Source organism: Sminthopsis crassicaudata, chromosome 2, assembly GCF_048593235.1.
Source record: "Sminthopsis crassicaudata isolate SCR6 chromosome 2, ASM4859323v1, whole genome shotgun sequence".
NCBI classification, from domain to species: Eukaryota; Metazoa; Chordata; class Mammalia; order Dasyuromorphia; family Dasyuridae; genus Sminthopsis; species Sminthopsis crassicaudata.
In genome coordinates this window covers 74,916,772-74,935,220 of record NC_133618.1, presented here as the reverse complement: position 1 = coordinate 74,935,220, position 18,449 = coordinate 74,916,772, and the positions used below count along the sequence as shown (strand labels likewise).

Genomic DNA, 18,449 nt, shown 5'->3' with positions numbered 1-18,449 from the left:
CAAATAATAAATTTTAGCAGAACTTGTTCTGTTGAAAAAAAATTGCTAATGGATAAAAGAAAACTTGGAGGGAAGTCTTTAAAAAATTGCCTAAGACTTTGTCCTTAGTCTTTTTAACAGGGACTTGAATTGTTAATTAAGGCCATTGATCACATTTGTAGATGATACTAGGAGGGATACTTGAGATGACAACTGATGTTTCTAAAGAAATCATGAGATTAGAATTATAGCCTTTTTCATTGAACTACAGAATTATAGAGCTAGTGAGGACTTAGAAACTAAAGTGTATCTGACCAAAAATCCTCTGTAAAACATTGCCAACTTCAGCCTCTCTGAATCTAAATTGACTTCTTTGGAACTTCTACCTCTTACTTTGTTGGAACCACTATGATGCCTCTCTTATCCTTCTAAATCTCAGCTACAAGCAAATGAACATGATTTCTTTAACTGGTTCATATATGACACATGATCCAGTCATCTGGATCTTCCTGTTTATTCTCTTCTGCACATTTACCAACATGTCAATTTTCTTTTCTCCCTAAAATATGGTGAACAGAGCAGAAGACACAGTTGAGAAGTCACTGAGTCAAGGTACAGCAATTACTTCTTTTAGTGTGGGCCTCTTTCTCAATGAAGTTCATGATATCAGTGGATTTTCTGTTTTTTAATTTACTCATGTTGAACTTACAGTACAATAAAACAAGTTATTTTTCACAAGATAGATCATATTTAATAAATAGAAATGTAAACTCTAGCTCTTGCATTAAAGAAAATCAATAGCATCAGTTCATGTAAACTTTTTCATAGCCTTTGAAGTGTTCATTTTTCTCATTTCTTATAGTGCTGTACTACTTCTTTACATTCATTTATCATAAATGATTCTTTAATATTTCTCCTTAGTTTCACGGGTTTCTCCAACTACAAAAGTAAAAGTGAAGTGATCAGAGATAGAAGAAAAATGTGTAATCATATCAATATTACAACAATAAGCAATTTTGAAGACTTTATGTAAACTAATGCTGAGTAAAAGAGAAAAATCAGAAAAATAATTTATGTAAAAACGAAAGAATGATCATTAATCATTCCAAAGAACTAATTATGATGATAAAACATTCTATCATTAATAGAAAGGTATGGATTAAGAGACAGATATCCTTGTATTAATTAGTGCTAGAATGTTTTTCTTCACTATTCATGTTTGTTTTAATAAGTTTAAATTTCTTTTTAATTGTAGTAGGGCTAAGAAGAAAAATTGATTTCTGTTCTTTTTTTTTTAATAGAAGATGTGGAGTAGTTCTCCAGATATGAATTCCTGTGTGTGTTTTCAGTTGCTAAATTATTAATTACTTTTTAGTTGGTTATGAAAGACTTCTAGAAAAGTGAGAGTTATATAGAAATATTTATAATATGAATAAACATTTATAAAAATTAAATAGTCAAAAACAAAGAATATAAGTGCAAGACAGAGGATTTGTTTCTAAACAGCAATTCATGTGAAAAGTGCCAGGTGGGATTAGGGGATTATAAAGGCAGGAAAGAAAATCAATTTCATCTTGGACTTCATTATTAGAAGTAATAAGTTTAACATTTTGCCTTGGTCATAATATAATGCATGATTATTGTTAATTTTTGATAGTCACATTTTAGGAAGACTAGAGACAAGTGACATATGACTATATTCAGAGAAAGAGAAGACCATTAAAGGAAAAAAAATGATGGAAGATGAGACTCAGTGAAAAAAAATTCTCTATATGATTATTCTATTAAAAAAAATTCTTTCAGCTAATGTGGTACCGGTTTTCAAAATTTTGAAAGATTTGTAGAGTAAAAGATTCATTTGGCTTGGCCTTAGAGGACAAACTTGAAGCAATGAGCTGAAGTTATAGAGAGGCAGTTTTTAACTGAGGAGAAACTTTCTAAAATTGAAATCTGAAAAAAGTGGGTAAATGCTGCTTCAGAAGATATCAAGTTCTCCAAACTGGAAACCTCAAAGCAGAGACCAAATGACCATTTCTTGGGAATTTTGCAGTAATATCTGTTCACCAAATATAGGTTAAATTAGGAAGGAAATTAGGAAGGAACTTGCTGCATTGGAAATCTAATTTTATAGCTAAAAATAATGAAATAAATGATTTTTGATCTGAGAATAGTGGCTAATATGCATTTTCATTTTCCAAAGGAGGAAATAACCCCAGAGATGTATATTACTTAACAAAGATAAATCATGTAAGGTTTGTTACCAACACCCACTTTGTGTTTAGAAGTCTTTATGTTTTCCTTAAATTACATCTTTAAAACTTTTAAATTGAGGGTAGAGGGTTTGTGTGGGGGTGGGGTAAGGGTAGCAATAGATTAATTCTAGTGCCATGCCATTTAATGAACAAGGTCTCTTTCCTCTATTTGACATTTAATAGACTTGTGTCTTTTCCTTACAAATCTTCCAAACTGAGGAATCATCTTCTTTTAAGGTTGTATTCATAGAAAAGCAGTTAATTAGCTTACCAATGACATGCCACTTGCCAAGAAAAAGGTTCTGAAATCATCATATTTTATATTCAGTTTATAATTTGTAAATATTGACATAAAAAGTGGCTTTCAGCAAGACAAATGAAAGATCTCATGTCATACCTTTAAATAATATTATATTCAACTTACTCAACTTAATGAAAGTTATACTGGGCAGTTATACTGATTAAATAGAATGGCGTTCCAATTTATTAGAAACTAAGAAGTTAATGCCTATCAGAGGAAATTGGTGCATTTTTTCTTACACTTGGTGGTATTTGTAAGTATTACTCCAACTTACATATTGTTATATGATTGAGAGAAATACCTAGTTAATATATTTTTAAAAATTAAATGCACAATGCTTATAATAATAATAATCTTTACTGATCTAACAGAATGTTGGGTATACCAACATAATTAATTATAAAGACGAGATTGATGGGAATAATAATTTATAAATTTGAAAATTAAATTTAAGGAAATTTTAAGAATTATCATATGTATTATCTCCTACATTCGTAGTTTAAAACTTTTTGCTAATTGTTATCTGCAAGAAGGCTGAAAATAGTATAAATGTTAATTATTTTCATTCCCATATTTTATCAGCCAGAAAAAATATTCCACAGCTTTATAGACTTCCATGTATCTATTTTCCTAAAACTTAATTAACTATGCAACATGATTCCATTAACCTCTTTTCAAATTAAAAAAAATATTTAGCAATATTTCCCACCTGCCAAAATGTGTATCATAGTAAAAGAATACCATATTTTATATGCAGCTCTGTGATTAGCAGTGCAGTAGGTTATCAATGAATATCAACATTTTTGCATTTTCTCAGAAATATTAGCACTCAAAATATTCTATAGTAAACCAGACTACCCATTAAGAGAATATTGGTACTAAAAATGAACTTCTTTGGCCCAGAAAAAGGGTTTTTCAGGATCACAAAAATGCTTCAAGAACTATTTAATAAAAAAAAGAAATTCCTAATTATCTTATATATGTCATTTTGATGTATTAGTCTACTTTGCTAAAATTCTTGATATATCATATGATTAAAGAAAAATCTAATTTAAAAAAGAAAAGCAATTCATTATGTAGTACCATGAAGGAGTGAAAAGCAAAAAGAATTATTAATTATAGAGGTAGGAGCTTTGGGGTTTCATGTAGCTACACATCAGTGAGGTTTAAGGCTATTACTACTGAGGGATTTCTGCTAAGGTAAGCTTTCTCTCTAAGGATTGGGGACCCATGACCTCAGTTCTTGACAGTAATATAGGCTAGGAGAATTAATGTTAAATAATGCTACTTGATCATTTTTGTCTTTGACATACATGTTAATATTTCAATGTTCTTGAGTCTTTAGGAACAGAAAGGGAATCAATTTCGGTGAAGAAACAAGTCAATCTGCTTCATGAATAATTTTGTCAGATAATAACATTTGATGATGCCAAATGCTAGGAACGTAGTTACCAGCTTGGCAAATCTTATAGCTTCCTTTTCCAATTACCTATTGATAAGCTGCAGAATTTATTCTGTCCTTCCACAAAACTTTAGCACCATTGAATTAAGTAGAAAATAGTTAACAATTTCCAATTTTTTAAATAAATTTTTATTTCCTTCATTATTTTTGAAGGAATTTTGAAAATTTTGTTTGGAATATGAAACAGGCTTAAAAAGGAATCTTCTAGACTTCACCCTATATCCCAATGTCTGAGACACTGACTGCTTTTTCTTAGGTGCTTGGTATTGAAAAGAATCCCAGGAAATAGTCTAATATGCTAGTACCCTTATTCATGATTTTGCTCCAGTGACTCTTAAATATACATTCCCTTAAGGGCTGTAGTGGAAATAGTCAGAGTTTCTTGACACCTTCATTTGATGACTACCCAAACAATTGTTGGTCCTGGGTCAGCTCTGCCTGGAATCATAATTCCATTCTAGGTATATTTCTTCCATACTCTTCTCTCCCTATATTTCATCACCTCATATCTTGATAGGATGATAATAGGATATCTTCATGATAATTATAGAATTAAAGATCCCAAATTCAACTAAATTTGTCAAAAATATATTAATTTATTATTATCAAAAAGTTAACTTACAAAGCATCTAGTTCAAACTCATATTCAAAAGTAACATCTGCTCCATAAATAATGTCTCCCTGAGCTCTTCAAGTGATAGGGAGATCTGCACATCCTAAGGTATTCTGTTCCATTGCTATGATAACTCTGATACTTCTAGAGATCTTTTAATTATTGCATCTAGTTCTTTTTTGTAAAAACAGAAAAAATTTAGGGGTTTTTCATTATATGCAAATTTTCAATAATTCTATGAATATAGAAATAATATTCTGCACATATCTTCTTGTCTCGGGTCTGCATATGTTCTATTACTCAATGATTCTCATATGGTATTGTTCACTGTTGAAACTTTCCTCTTACTAATTGTCCTCATTGAGGTATAACATCATTTCACACCTTATTATATCACATAGACTCCAGAGGTGACAGATCTGCTATGCTATCTACTTTTTGGAATTGAAAAACCCTTATATGACCCTTTAGCTTCTTTAAATCTTAGCCAACCTTCAAAGTACAGAATAAGATCCATTGTTTCCATAGACCCACTTCTGAATTTGCCATTTTGAATATCTGGAGTAGCATTTTTGAAAGACCCACTCCCCTTTGGAAGTAACTTCTACTCTTGACTGACTGAAGAAATGAAGAAAAGTCAGAAATTTATACTGTAGCCTCAGGATAATCTGGATCTCGTGTTAGCATGATAGTTCTAGTTTTCATAGGAAGAATGCAATCTATCCTATACTTTCTTTTTTCTTTTCTTTTCTTTTTTTTTTTTTCTTTTTCTTTTTTTTTTTTTTTGAGGCTGGGGTTAAGTGACTTGCCCAAGGTCACACAGCTAGGAAGTGTTAAGTGTCTGAGACCAGATTTGAACTTGGGTCCTCCTGAATTCAAGGCTGGTGCTCTATCCATTGTGCCGCCTAGCTGCCCCTTTCTTTCTCTTTCTTTCTTTCTTTCTTTTTTTTCTTTTTCTTTTAATCCATCCTATCCTAAAGAACTGAACTTTACCTCTCTAGAATTCCAAATCTTTTTAGTGGGTTTTCAGTACAACATGAGGCTGTAGTCACATTATCTCCTAGACAGTCTACAAAATCTGATCCCTAGAGATTGTATTGCAGTATATAATATCTCTTAAGAACACATTTTACCATTTTAGCACCTTGCCTACTGACCTATATTTCTAGCAGAATGGGGTTAATCTTTGCTTCATACACTAGAACTCTTTCTTCTCTTAGCAGATTTGAGTATCTTGGCATTTGCCTGCTTGGACTTGAGCATACAAGGTCAAGAAATGTAAGATGTAGTCAAAGAATTCCATATCCAACTGAATGAGGACCATTCCTTTGATATAACTTGTCTTTAACATTATTCACTTGACAATTACAATTATCACCCCTACTGCACATTTTATAGTCCCTTACGATTTGTAAAATGTTCTTTTCTGAAAAATTTTGTTCACTTTAAAAAAAAAAACATAATCTACATAATTTAATCATTTTAGGCTGCTTTAAAGACTCTCATTCAATGAAAATCAATACCTTTTCTGCATCTGCCTTAAAACTTGTCTGTGGAACTAAAAAGTTAAGTTCTTTCTTCACAGAATTAATGAAAAAAAGCAAATGAAGGTAGCCTAGGTGTATCTAACCTAAAACTATATTATAAAGCAATGGTCATCAAAACCATTTCATACTGTCTAAGAAAGAGAGTAGTCCATCAGTGGGTTTGTTTAGGTTCATAAGACATAATAGTCAATGACTTTGGTAATCTAGAATTTTATAAGCCCAAAGATTCTGAAATAAGAACTCATTATTTGACAAAAATTTTGGGAAAATTAGAAATTAGTATGGCAGAAACTAGACCTTGACCCACACCTAAAACCCTATACCAAGATAAGGTCAAGTTGCATTCATGCTTTAGACATAAATAGTAATACTATAAGCAAATTAGAAGTACCAAGGATAATCTACCTCTCACATCTGTGGAGAAGGAAGGAATTGTGGCCAAAAAAGAACTAGAGTACATTATGCAATGCAAAATGGATAATTTTGATTATATTAAGTTTAAATAGTTTTGTACAAACAAAGAAGTAAACAGAAAAAAATACAATCAGGCATTCTGATAAAGGCCTCATTTATAAAATATAGAGAGAATTGACTCAAATTTATAAGAATACAAGCCATTCTCCAATTTATAATTGGTCAAAGTATATGAACAGACAATTTTCAGATGGAGAAATTAAAACCATTTTAATCATATGAAAAAAAATATCCTAAATCACTATTGATCAGAGAAATGCAAATTAAGGCAACTCTGAGGTACCACCTCTTATCTCTCAGATTGGCTAAGATGACAGAAAAAGATAATGATGAATGTTGGAGGGGATATGAGAAAACTGGGACACTAATACATTGTTGATGTAGTTGTGAACTTATCCAACCGTTTTATGGAACTATGCTCAAAAGTCTATCAAACTGTGCCTACTCTTTGACCCAGGGGTGTCTACTTGGCCTTAGCCTAAAGAAGTCATAAAAAGAGAAAATGACCCACATGTGCAAAAAATTCTGTAGCAGCTTTTTTGTTTAGTGGAAAGGAACTGGAAACTGAGTGGATTTTCATCATCTGGAGAATGGCTGGATAAGTGTTAAATATATATATATATATACATATATATATGATCAATTCTGATGGATGTGGCTCTTTTTAACAGTGAGGTGTTTCAGGTCATTTCTAATGGACTTATGATAGAGAGAGCTATCTGCACCTAGAGAGAGGATTGTAGAGTGTGGATCACCACATAATATTTTCACTTTCTGTTGTTGTTTGCTTGCTTTTTGTTTTCTTTGTCATTTTTTTTTCCTTTTTGATCAGATTTTTCTTGTGCAGTATGATGTGTGGAAATATGTATAGAACAATTGCATATGTTTAACATATATTGGATTACTTGCTGTCTCTAAGAAAGAGGATTGGAGGGAGAAGGAAGGAGAAAAAAATTTGGAACACAAGATTTTGCAAGAGTGAATGCTGAAAGTTATCTATGCACATATTTTGAAAATAAAAAGCTTTGAAAAAAATTTAAAGTTATTTTATTTTTATTTATTTATTTATTAAATTTATTTATTAAAAGTATTTCATCACTATACTATATTAGGGCAGTAAGATAGGTCCTTCCCAACCTAGTGGGAAGCTCTTTATACATTACACCAGTAATATAAAACTCAAATAGAAATAAATCCTTGTTCATTTCATATAGACTTAGAAAATTATTCATTAACATTATTGATGGTGAATATCATTAATGTTTATTTAATTAAATATTTTCAATTGAATTTTTAATGTATTTCAACTACAGATTATTGTGGGGTCATCTGTTGTTATATATCTCTACTAGAGCATTCTACCTATCTAGATTGCATGGGTAAATTATAATTACTTGTGAAATAACACAATAGTAGAAAAGGTCATTCTTTGGATCTATTTGGGACAGTCTCAAGAAAAAAAGAAACAGAAAGACACAAGAAAATAAATAGGACTTGTAATTTCATGGAAAAGAGAAATTTTCTAAACTGAAAATATTTTTAATTTATGTAAGATAGTTGATCAGATGAGATTTGAAGAAAGTTGATGCTTCTTCTCTCCCCAACCTCCATCAAATTAATGATATTCATTCTTAAACACAATCATATAAAAGGCCCCTTCCAAAGACTAGTTAGTTGAAATTTTATGGGAATGTCTCTCATCAGCAAAATCTCTGTTTCTGTGGTCAATATATGAGTGTGCTATGAAATTGATCATCATTTTCTTCCTATTTTCCCTCAAGTTTTTTACTTTCTTGGAATTTCAGATAGTAGACATTTAATAAATTCTTGTTTATACTGAATTAAACTGTGTAAATTAAATTGAATTAAAATGTGAACTTTACTTTTATGTAAAAAGATAATCAGGTAAATGACATTATATTTTCAAATTTGGATCTTATTTTGTCTTCTGCTTCAATTTATTGGAATTCTATATAGATAATATTTTGATGAAACTTAGACTTTATGAACTTGCAGTTATTATTTTTGTGATATCAGTCCCCTATTGAAAGTTTCCTGCTCTCCCAGTCATCTAACTGAATTGTTTGTTTGTTTGTTTGTTGGTTGGTGGTGGTCCAGTTATGGCAGTTCCTTTTCTATGCACTCTGGTCTCACATATCTATATTGTCTTTGCCATCCTCAGGATGCCATCTTTAGGGATGGCAGGAGAAAGGCCTTCTCCACTTGTGGCTCTCACTTTTCTTTGGTCTGTACCTTTTATAGTATGCTTTTCAGTGTATATTTTAGTCCTCCATCTAATTACCCCATCAAAGATATTGTGGCCTCTGTAGTATATACATTGTAAACTCCAATATTCAACTCTTTCTTTCATCCATAGCCTGAGAACCAAGATATGAAGGTCTGCAAATAGATCTGTAATAGAGTACCACAAGGTTCCATTCTTAGTATTATACTATTATTCTACATATGAAACAATAGTTTGAATTGCCATAGATGTCACAATGATCTAACATGCAGATGGTATGACATTAGGAAGAATTCTTCATCTGAATAAAACAGACTAGGAAATAGTATTCTTCACTGACCACAGACTTCAATTGTTGGAAAGGAAATTTGAAACCCTGTAGCCTAAATGAATCCTCTCTATAACATGCCCAACTTCAACTTTATATCAAACCTAAATAGATTTCTTTGAAAACTCTAGCTCCAGCTTCCTTTGCACAAAGAACATGTGCAATCCCTTGCTCAAATGATAGCCTTTTGATTTTTGAACATCCTGATGATTCTCCTCTCATCTTTATAAAACGTCTCTTCTTCATGTCATTCAATGTGATTTCTTCAATATGATACATTTCCCATTTATCTCAAAAGAATGAACAAAAGTCAGATAACTGTAGAATTACTGTACCTAGACTAGTGATTGTACTGATGATGGTTCTTACTACTTTCAAAGTTGTTGCTCTTGTTTTGTAGAGTTGTTATTTTATAAATTGTTCTTTGATTCCACTTATTTCATTCTCCAACAATTTATCAAACCCTCATATTTGTTCATTTTCATTATATTAATGTAATAGCATCCATTTGCTTCATCCTTACATTTCTCATGGCAAAAAATTGTAAAGTTAAAGGAAAAAATCATTTATTAGAGAATGGCTGAATCAATTATGATACCAAAGTATAATGAATTACTATTGTAGTATAAGAAATAAAGAAATGCATTACAAAATATGTGTAAAGACTCAAATGAAATGAATTTTTTTTATCACTTAACCCTTGTAATCTGAGAGGCCATTTTGATTTCAGAAAATGATACCCTTATAGAGAGATGATGAATTTAGGATCTAGATTGAGACATATGCATTTTTGTACATGGACACTGAGATTATTTGTTTTGCTTACTTGTAGATAGATGCTATAAGAAATTTGTTTTATTTTGTCTTTTTTTCCAATGATGGAGGAGAGAAAATAGATTTCTATTAAATTTTGAATAAGCAATTGAAAGGAGTGGGATGTGAAATATTCCATATTCTTTCAAAAATGGCACTATATTATCAGTTTTATTAACTGTTTTTTGTTACAAGAGGCTTATTAAGAAGTGAAAGAAACCTATAAATATTTGTAATGTAAAAAAAATTAAAAAAATTTCAAAATGATAATAAAAAAATCAGCAATATAGGTACTGAATAGATTGTAGCTAGAATTCATTAGAAAGATATCAGGAAGAGTTTGGGCATTGTAAACAAGCAAAATAATGTATTCATTTTTAGATTTTTTGATATGGATTTTAGCAAGTCCTTAACAAATGTTTAATTTGTTGATTTGTAAACTGTTTTTTTTTTAAATCTTGTAGTTTTAAGTTTCAGGTATAGAGTGTGGTGAAAAAGGATGTAGGATAGACAATGTGGAGCAAAAAACTAGAATTCCCTAGTACCAGAACTTTAATGGAGGTAGGGATTCTGTTAAGGAAACAGTTTCTATTCAGAGCCAAGAGGGTCCAGCTTTAAGAATACTACCTTCTCTTGTCCCCTACTCCATGTTTCAGAGGAAGAGTACCTTAAGCTAATAGAAGATTAGCTTTTCTGAGGGGTCCATAGCACAAACTATGTGAAAGCTCATCCTAGGGACTCTCTCTTCTGCCCCAGGAGAAAAAGATCTGAAGAGGATATAGATGGTCAGAAAATTATTTTTCTTTCCTAACAAATCTTTGGGGATTATTTTCCCAGTCCAGTTAAGTGCCAGTTAAGAAGGTAAAAGCTCTAATCTGCAGGGGATACTAGGCAGGTAGGAATGGGGAGGGGGTAGAGTGTACACTTAGGACCTAGTTACCTATCTCAATTCACTCTAGCCAGTGTTGGGCTCCATAGTCCCCACACTAATGCTTCTCAATGCCAAGATTGAGGTTTTTCTTTCCAAGTCACTTACTGAGTCCAGAGATCTACAGCCTGTACAACACAATCTTCTGATTGATGTTCCCTGTTCCTTCCAATTAATTTTTGAATTACTATCATCTGAAGCAGAGAAATGGTGGCAGAAAAGATCATACATTCAGTAACACTTCCTTAATCTTTTAAATCAAGCAAAAACTACCTAGAGGTAAAGGGTGACAAAGAAAAATAATCTAATGTTCTGTCTGTATCTTTGTTATACAATTCTTTTTTGTCTCAACCTGAGATTTAACTAGATAGGGGATGTTCCAGTGAAGAAACTCCCTTGACCAAAGCAAATTTACAACTGTGCTGAAACTTGTGCTATTAGAATGTTGTTTATGGCCACTTGAAAATTAAATGATTTCCCAGGATCAGACGTAGGGATAGAATCCAGATCTTTCAGAGTTGCGATTTTGATCCATCAGACAGCATTCATACTGCCTCTGTTACACAAATAGACTTTGAAAATTTTAATGCATAGAATAGTTTTCACTTTTTTTATTGTTGTTTGCTTGTTTTTTTCTTTTTCTTGTTTTTCCCTTTTGTCCTGATTTTTCTTTTTTTTTAATTTTTTATTTTTTGTCTGATTTTTCTTGCTCAGCATGGTGAGTATTAATATATGTTTAGAATTGTGCATGTTTTACCTATATCAGATTGCTTATTATCTTGAAGAGACAGAGAAGGAGGGAGGGGAAAAAAATCTGGAACACAAGGTTTTGAAAAGATAAATGTAGAAAACTATCTTTACATGTATTTGGAAAATAAAATACTATGAAATTCAAAAAAGAAAAAAATAGTACATAGCTAGGGTATAATCAAGGTTCTTTGTGAAGTTCAAGGCATTCTCACTGAAAAAATATTTTTAATGAGATTCAGAGATGCAGTAGAAATTCAAATGGAAGGTAGAAGTGAGGGAGTTTCAGGTATAAGAAAGAACCTGAACAAAGGTATATTGAAAGTAAAGAACCAACAATGAGATATTATTCTCACAAATCTGGAATGTGAGTGTTATTATAAATTACTCATTTTAAAAATGAGTTAATTGAAACAGATAAAGGTCAAATGACTTGACCAATGTTATAGATAATAAGAGACTCAGACAAGATTTGAACTGAAGTCTTCTCTGACTCTAAGTCCAGAAATCTAAAACCCTGTATCATCTGTCTCCCAAATCAAATACACTGTGGGGATTAGCATGAGTTAACTCTAGAAGAATAGATAGTGGAAAGAGTAAGACCTGTGAGGAGAGGCAAGAGTCCAGGTGAGTGGTTTGTACTAAGGTAAAGACTTTTAAATTTTAGTCCAGACTTGATTTTGTATTTATATAGGGAGCTCTAGGTAAGAAAACTCTTCCTAGTAATGCAGATGGGCTAGTACTCTGCCATCTGTATTCTTAGAGTGTTACCTGGAAGACTATATGATTAAGAGAGGTACCCAGTTCCCATTCCCAGTATGTGTCAGAGGCAGGGCTTATACTCTAGTTCTCTTAAGTCTAAGACAAATCTTCGGTCTTAAATACTATGATGCTTCGTCTGCAATCATTCAAGCACACACGCACACACACACACACACAAACACACATGCACACGCACATGCAGGATGAAGTTGGATTCTAATTTAATATAAATATTATTAATTTTTAACTAAGAAATGAATATAGAACATAGCAAATAATTGGTTGGTCTTATATGGTAAATAAAAGGTACAAATCTTGCCTATGACACATACTAGCTATGCTAGTATACTATACTATAGTATAGTATAGTATATACTAGTATACAGTATATACTATACTGAACAAATTGCTTAACCTAACAGTTCCCTAAGAAACTTGCCAAGAAAAAGTTCCAAAGATACTGTAGACTGCATCCTAATTGCATGTGATAGTTTATAAACATTTCCTTCAATTCTTATGTTTTAAGGTTTTCTAGCTTATTAAAATGCATTTGATAGCCATTGCAGCTTCCCCTCATCAGAAATAGCTCTAGGAAGGAAGAAGGAAGGAAAATGGCAGAGAATAAATAAGGGAAATAAAAGAAAAAAATAATTTATTGGATACTTGCTATGTGCTAGACAATGTGCTCAGAATTTTACAAATAATATCTTATTCCTCCTCACAACAAGCATTGGAAGTACAGGAGACAAATAATTTTTATTTTATAGTCGATAAAGCAGACCAAGGTTAAATAGGATCAAGTAGCTGATAAGTGCTTGAGATTGGATTTGAACTCAAATTCTAGTGAGTCTAAAAATCAAGCAAAAATACCTGGAGGTAGAGGATAATAAGAAAAAATAATCTAATGTTCTGACTGTATTTTTGTTATATAATTCTTTTTTTTTGTCCCAACTTGATATTTAACTAGATAGGGGATATTCCAGTGAAGAGACTCCTTTGATCAAAGCAGATTTACAATCATGCTGAAACATGTTCTTAAGAGAGCTGTTTAGTCCACTTGAAGATTAAGTGATTTCCCAGGGTCAGACAGGTAGTATGTCAGAAGTAGGGGTGGAATCCAGATCTTTCAGAGTTGGGATTTTGATCCATCAGAGGCATGCCATCCATACAAATAGACTTTGAAAATGTTAGTGCCTAGAATACTGTTTTCACTTTTTCTTTTTTAATTGTTGTTAATGGCTTGTTTTTTTTCCCATGTTTTTCTGTTTTGATCTGATTTTTCTTGCTCAGCACGATGAGTATAGATATATGTTTAGAAGAATTGCACACGTTTTACCTGTGTCAGATTGCTTACTCTCTTGTGGAGACAAGGAGGGAGAAGCTCACCATTCTACCCACTGTGCTATCTTTGAAGGGGGGATGTCAGTCCTTCTCTGCTTTTCACAGTTATTTTTCTGTTCCACAGCAATGGTACTTTCTCAAAATTGATCAAATGGGACATCCCTGGACCTTTTCTTTATAAAATACAAAAGTATTATGCTAAAGTATTTTCTTTTCTGTCTTTTGAGAAAGAATCAATATTGATTCATGCAAACCTCTGTACTATTTTTTTCCCAGTGGAGTCTAGATACTTTATTTAAGGGATTAGAGGTTGATAGGAGTACAGGTAGTCAGTTCAGTATATTCTTTTTAGTTTGTTAACATATAGAGAGAAGATATATGGAACTATCTGGGGGAATGGGGGTGAAAAAAGAATTTTTAAGGATAAGGGAGTTCTGAGTATATTTATTGGTAGTTGAGAAATAGTATTTACTGAGAGATTTGGAGAAAAGGGGAGAGAAATGGTCAACTGGGTAAACTCCCAGAGGAGAGGAGATAGAATAGAAGTCATGAAGACCAATGGATTTCTTGTAGAACATAATTATCATGGGTTTTATTTCAATTCTTTCTATACCACTCTGTAATACATTTATGAAATATTCCTTTGTTTATTTAGGTCTTTTGTTTTCTGACTCTCTTAATATGTTGATGATATGGGACATGGAAATCAGACCAGTGTCTCTGAGTTTCTTCTCCGGGGGCTCTCCCAGCAGCCAGAACACCAACCCCTCTTCTTTGGATTATTTCTGTGTATGTACTTGGTCACCATGGCAGGGAATGTGCTCATCTTCCTTGCCATCATCTCTGAAGCTCGCCTCCACACTCCCATGTATTTCTTCCTGGCAAGTCTCTCCTTTGCTGACATTGGTCTGTCCTCCAGTATTGTCTTGAAGATGCTCCATAATCTCTATACTCAGAGTCACACCATTTCCTATACAGGATGCCTGACCCAACTCTATTTCTTTCTGTCATTTGGAGATATGGACAATTTCCTGCTAACTGTGATGGCATATGATCGCTACATGGCCATTTGTCACCCACTGCATTATACCACAGCCATGAGACCCCAGTTCTGTGTCCTTCTGGTGAGTGTGTGTTGGGTGATCACTAATCTCCATGGTCTGTTACACACTTTGCTTATGGCAAAACTGTCCTTCTGTGTGGTGGGGGAAATATCCCACTTTTTTTGTGACATCAGTCCCCTGTTGAAAATTTCCTGCTCTCCCACTCGTTTAAATGAATTAATTGTCTTTTTTGTTGGTGGTCCAGTTATGGCAGTTCCCTTCCTGTGCACTCTGGTCTCTTATATCTGTATTGTCTCTGCCATTCTCAGGATGCCATCCTCAGGGGGTGGCAGGAGAAAGGCTTTCTCCACTTGTGGCTCTCATCTTTCTGTGGTCTGTGTTTTTTATGGTACACTTTTCAATGTGTATTTCAGTCCTCCATCTATTTACCCCATCAAAGATATGGTGGCCTCTGTGGTATACACAGTGGTAACTCCAATGCTTAATCCTTTCATTTATAGCCTGAGAAACCAAGACATGAAAGTGGCCCTAGGGCGTCTCCTTAGAGGAAAAATATTTGCCTCTGAGAAACATTAACTTTTTGGTCTCCTATGTTGAGCCTCTTCTTAATCTTTTCCTCTCCACCTAGCTTTCCTGTTTCTTTCTTTCTTTCTTTCTTTCTTTCTTTCTTTCTTTCTTTCTTTCTTTCTTTCTTTCTTTCTTTCTTTCTTTCTTTTTTTTTTTTTGGAAGGACATTTTCAAATGGGTAAAAGTCTGCAGACAGATATCTAGTAGACTGCCCCACTCATCACTTTCAAAGTTGTTGCTATTTTGGTAAAGTTGTTATTTTATCAGTTGTTTTATTCTGCTTATTTCATTCCCCATCATATATCAAACAGACATAATTGTTCATTTTTATTACATTGATGTGAGAGTATGCACTTATTTCATTATTCTTACTTTTCTCATAGAGAAATATTGGAATCTTATAGAAAAACTATCAGAGAATGACTGAATTAATTGTGATACAAAAATATGATGGGCTAGTTACTATTGTGGTATAAGAAATGAAGAAATAAATTACCACAAATATGGAAAGATTAAAATGAAATGATGTTTTATTTTTCTAATTCTGTTCTGGTTGACAATTCCCATCTCTGTGTTCCTAAGTTTGGCCAGATTGGGGATAGGGAAGGATGGAGAGAGATAAAGACACAGAGAGAGAGAAAAAGAAGAAAGAAAAGAAAGAGAAGAAGAAGAAAAATAGCAAGAAGGAGAAAGAGGAGGAGGAAGAAAAGGAGGAAGAGATGACATTTCTGATAGTTTCATGATGAAAAATGCTGTCTACCTCTAGAGAAAGAACTTTTGGAATCTGAATGCAAAAATGAAAATGAAACTGAATACATATGATTTTTAGTCTGAGTTTTTTTAATAAGATGCTGACATAGAAATTTCTTTTTCATGATTTCACTGATCTAACCCACATCATATTTCTTACTGTCTTAGGCAAGGGTGGAGAGAAATGAAGGAAGAGAATTGGAACTCAAAATTTTGAAAATTAATGTTGAAAATTGTTTTAACATGCAACTGGGAAAAATACATTCATTAAAAAAAATTGGTGTTCAAAAACCAACTAGTGAAGTTATTAACTCCTCTCTGTGGGTTATAAAAAAAAAAAAGAGCCTTCTTCAAATCAGAAAGCAAATAAAAAAAGCAATATTGACTTTGTGGTTTACTTTACCACTATGTTCTTTTGTGAGTTACTTAGGAGAACTTAATTACTTGTGTGAATTAGGAGTAAGGTTATTTAGATGGATTTGGCATGGGCTATTTGCAAGCTTAAGAAACCAATTGAAAAGTCATCTTGACAAAAATGAAAATTTATATACAAACATTGAAAATTAAATTTTGACAAGGAAAAAGTAAAAGTTTTATAATGAATTGCTAGTGAATAATAAAATATGTTAATTTGTCTCATTTAGATAGGAAAAGGAAGATTTTCCTACATAAAGAATTGTAAACTTTATTTTGAGAAGTGCTTGTTTCTTCTTCAGATAGTTAAAATTAGTTGAGATTTCTCATTGCCTCCAAGCTTTATTTAGCTGATTCTGTGTTCTTGTTGATGTATAAATGCAGCTGGAATCATTTGGAATGCAAATTTACAACCGAACACTGAACAATTTAAGATTTAGATTTATATTAGGTTTTGATAAATTAGGGAAAATATTATTCACAGCATGTTGATCTATCCTTTGAATGGTAGTACCTTTCTAAATATAAGATCAATAAAATTACAATTATTTTATGTTGGTTTATGAATAGAATTAGTATAGAATGCCAAAATTGTAGAGCTAATGCTGGAACTCTGTCTTCCCAGAAATCAGCCAGAGCCAGGATAACAAAAAGTCTTTATTCTTGGTCTTTTGAGGTCAAGGTCAGGGGATTAGATCTAGCAATCTCCACAGCTCCTTCCTCTCTCTCCACCGCCAGAAGAATGCCTCAATTTCCTCCTCCTACTCCACCCACACAAGTCACTTCCCCTTCTTTGTCCACACCCACCAATTGAGCCTGCACAGAATAGTTGGGGAGGGTCATCTTTCAAACATGTTAATAGAGATTTGTCCAATTGGCAATTAGTCTCACATGCTCCATTATCCAAGTGCATTTGCTCAGTTCTAGACCTATACAAGCAAAGAAGTGATTTTTTCCTATGTAAAACAATTAAGAAATGAAGTCATTTGAATAAATAATTTATCATTTGGGCAGTAAGTTTTATGTCTCTTTAAAATCTGCAATATTGATGCATATTAATATTATGCTTTTGATTTTTTGCATTGTAATTTAGGGAAATATTTTATTAAAATGCTTATAATTTTAAAAGTGATATTGATTAGGGAATTAGCTCCTCTTTTTATCTGAATGCTGAGGAATTATGAATTTGGTTATCACTATTGGAAACTTTTGTTCTTATGGTTACAAAATTATTTTAAGCATTTCATTGGGCATATTTTGTTTAACATGAATAATAATGAAAATTACTTAGTGTTTGTAAAAGTACAAAAGACTGTAAATTCTCATTATCTGTGGAGTTTTTTGGGGATTTGTCAGATCTTCTGGATTTTCAATTTTGGTAAAGTCATAAAATTTTATCAGCTCCATGATAGAAGGATGTGCAAAAACATATGAGAACCCTGCAAATTCTAAGACCAGTAAAATTGGTTACTGAGGAACTGAGATCCTCATTCTAATATGAACACTTCCACTCAAAATGGAATATAGTTTACAAAGTTGCTTTTAATATGGAGGTGATTTAAATGATGAATTGTTTGGCTACTAATTATGAAATATATGAAAACTAAGCCATATGAATTGCACCTAGAACAATGTATATTGGAGTTACTGCTGTAAACCAATTTAAAATTACTCAGTCAAGTATAAAAAATATGTTTTTTCTTAAGGCTCAAAATAAAAACTGAAATATCCAAGCTAACATAAATCAGTGTCTTTCCATTTTTTTAGTAAGCTATCATAATTAGCTTTCTGGGAAATATATATGTATATATATATGTATGTATATAATATGCAGAAGCAAATGAATATATTAACCTAGTGTT

General features: G+C 32.3%; 1 protein-coding gene across 1 annotated transcript; it reads left to right on the top strand.

Annotated features, from left to right (window-relative positions):
• The first annotated feature begins 14,484 nt into the window (after positions 1 to 14,484).
• On the top strand, positions 14,485 to 15,432 carry LOC141554568 (olfactory receptor 1N1-like). Its single transcript, XM_074286579.1, has one exon. The coding sequence runs from the start codon at positions 14,485 to 14,487 to the stop codon at positions 15,430 to 15,432; it is 948 nt and encodes a 315-aa protein (XP_074142680.1).
• Positions 15,433 to 18,449: the final 3,017 nt, after the last annotated feature.

Excerpts from the sequence above, each read along its gene's own strand:
- LOC141554568 (XM_074286579.1), top strand. The coding sequence starts at position 14,485 with ATGGGACATGGAAATCAGACCAGTGTCTCTGAGTTTCTTCTCCGGGGG.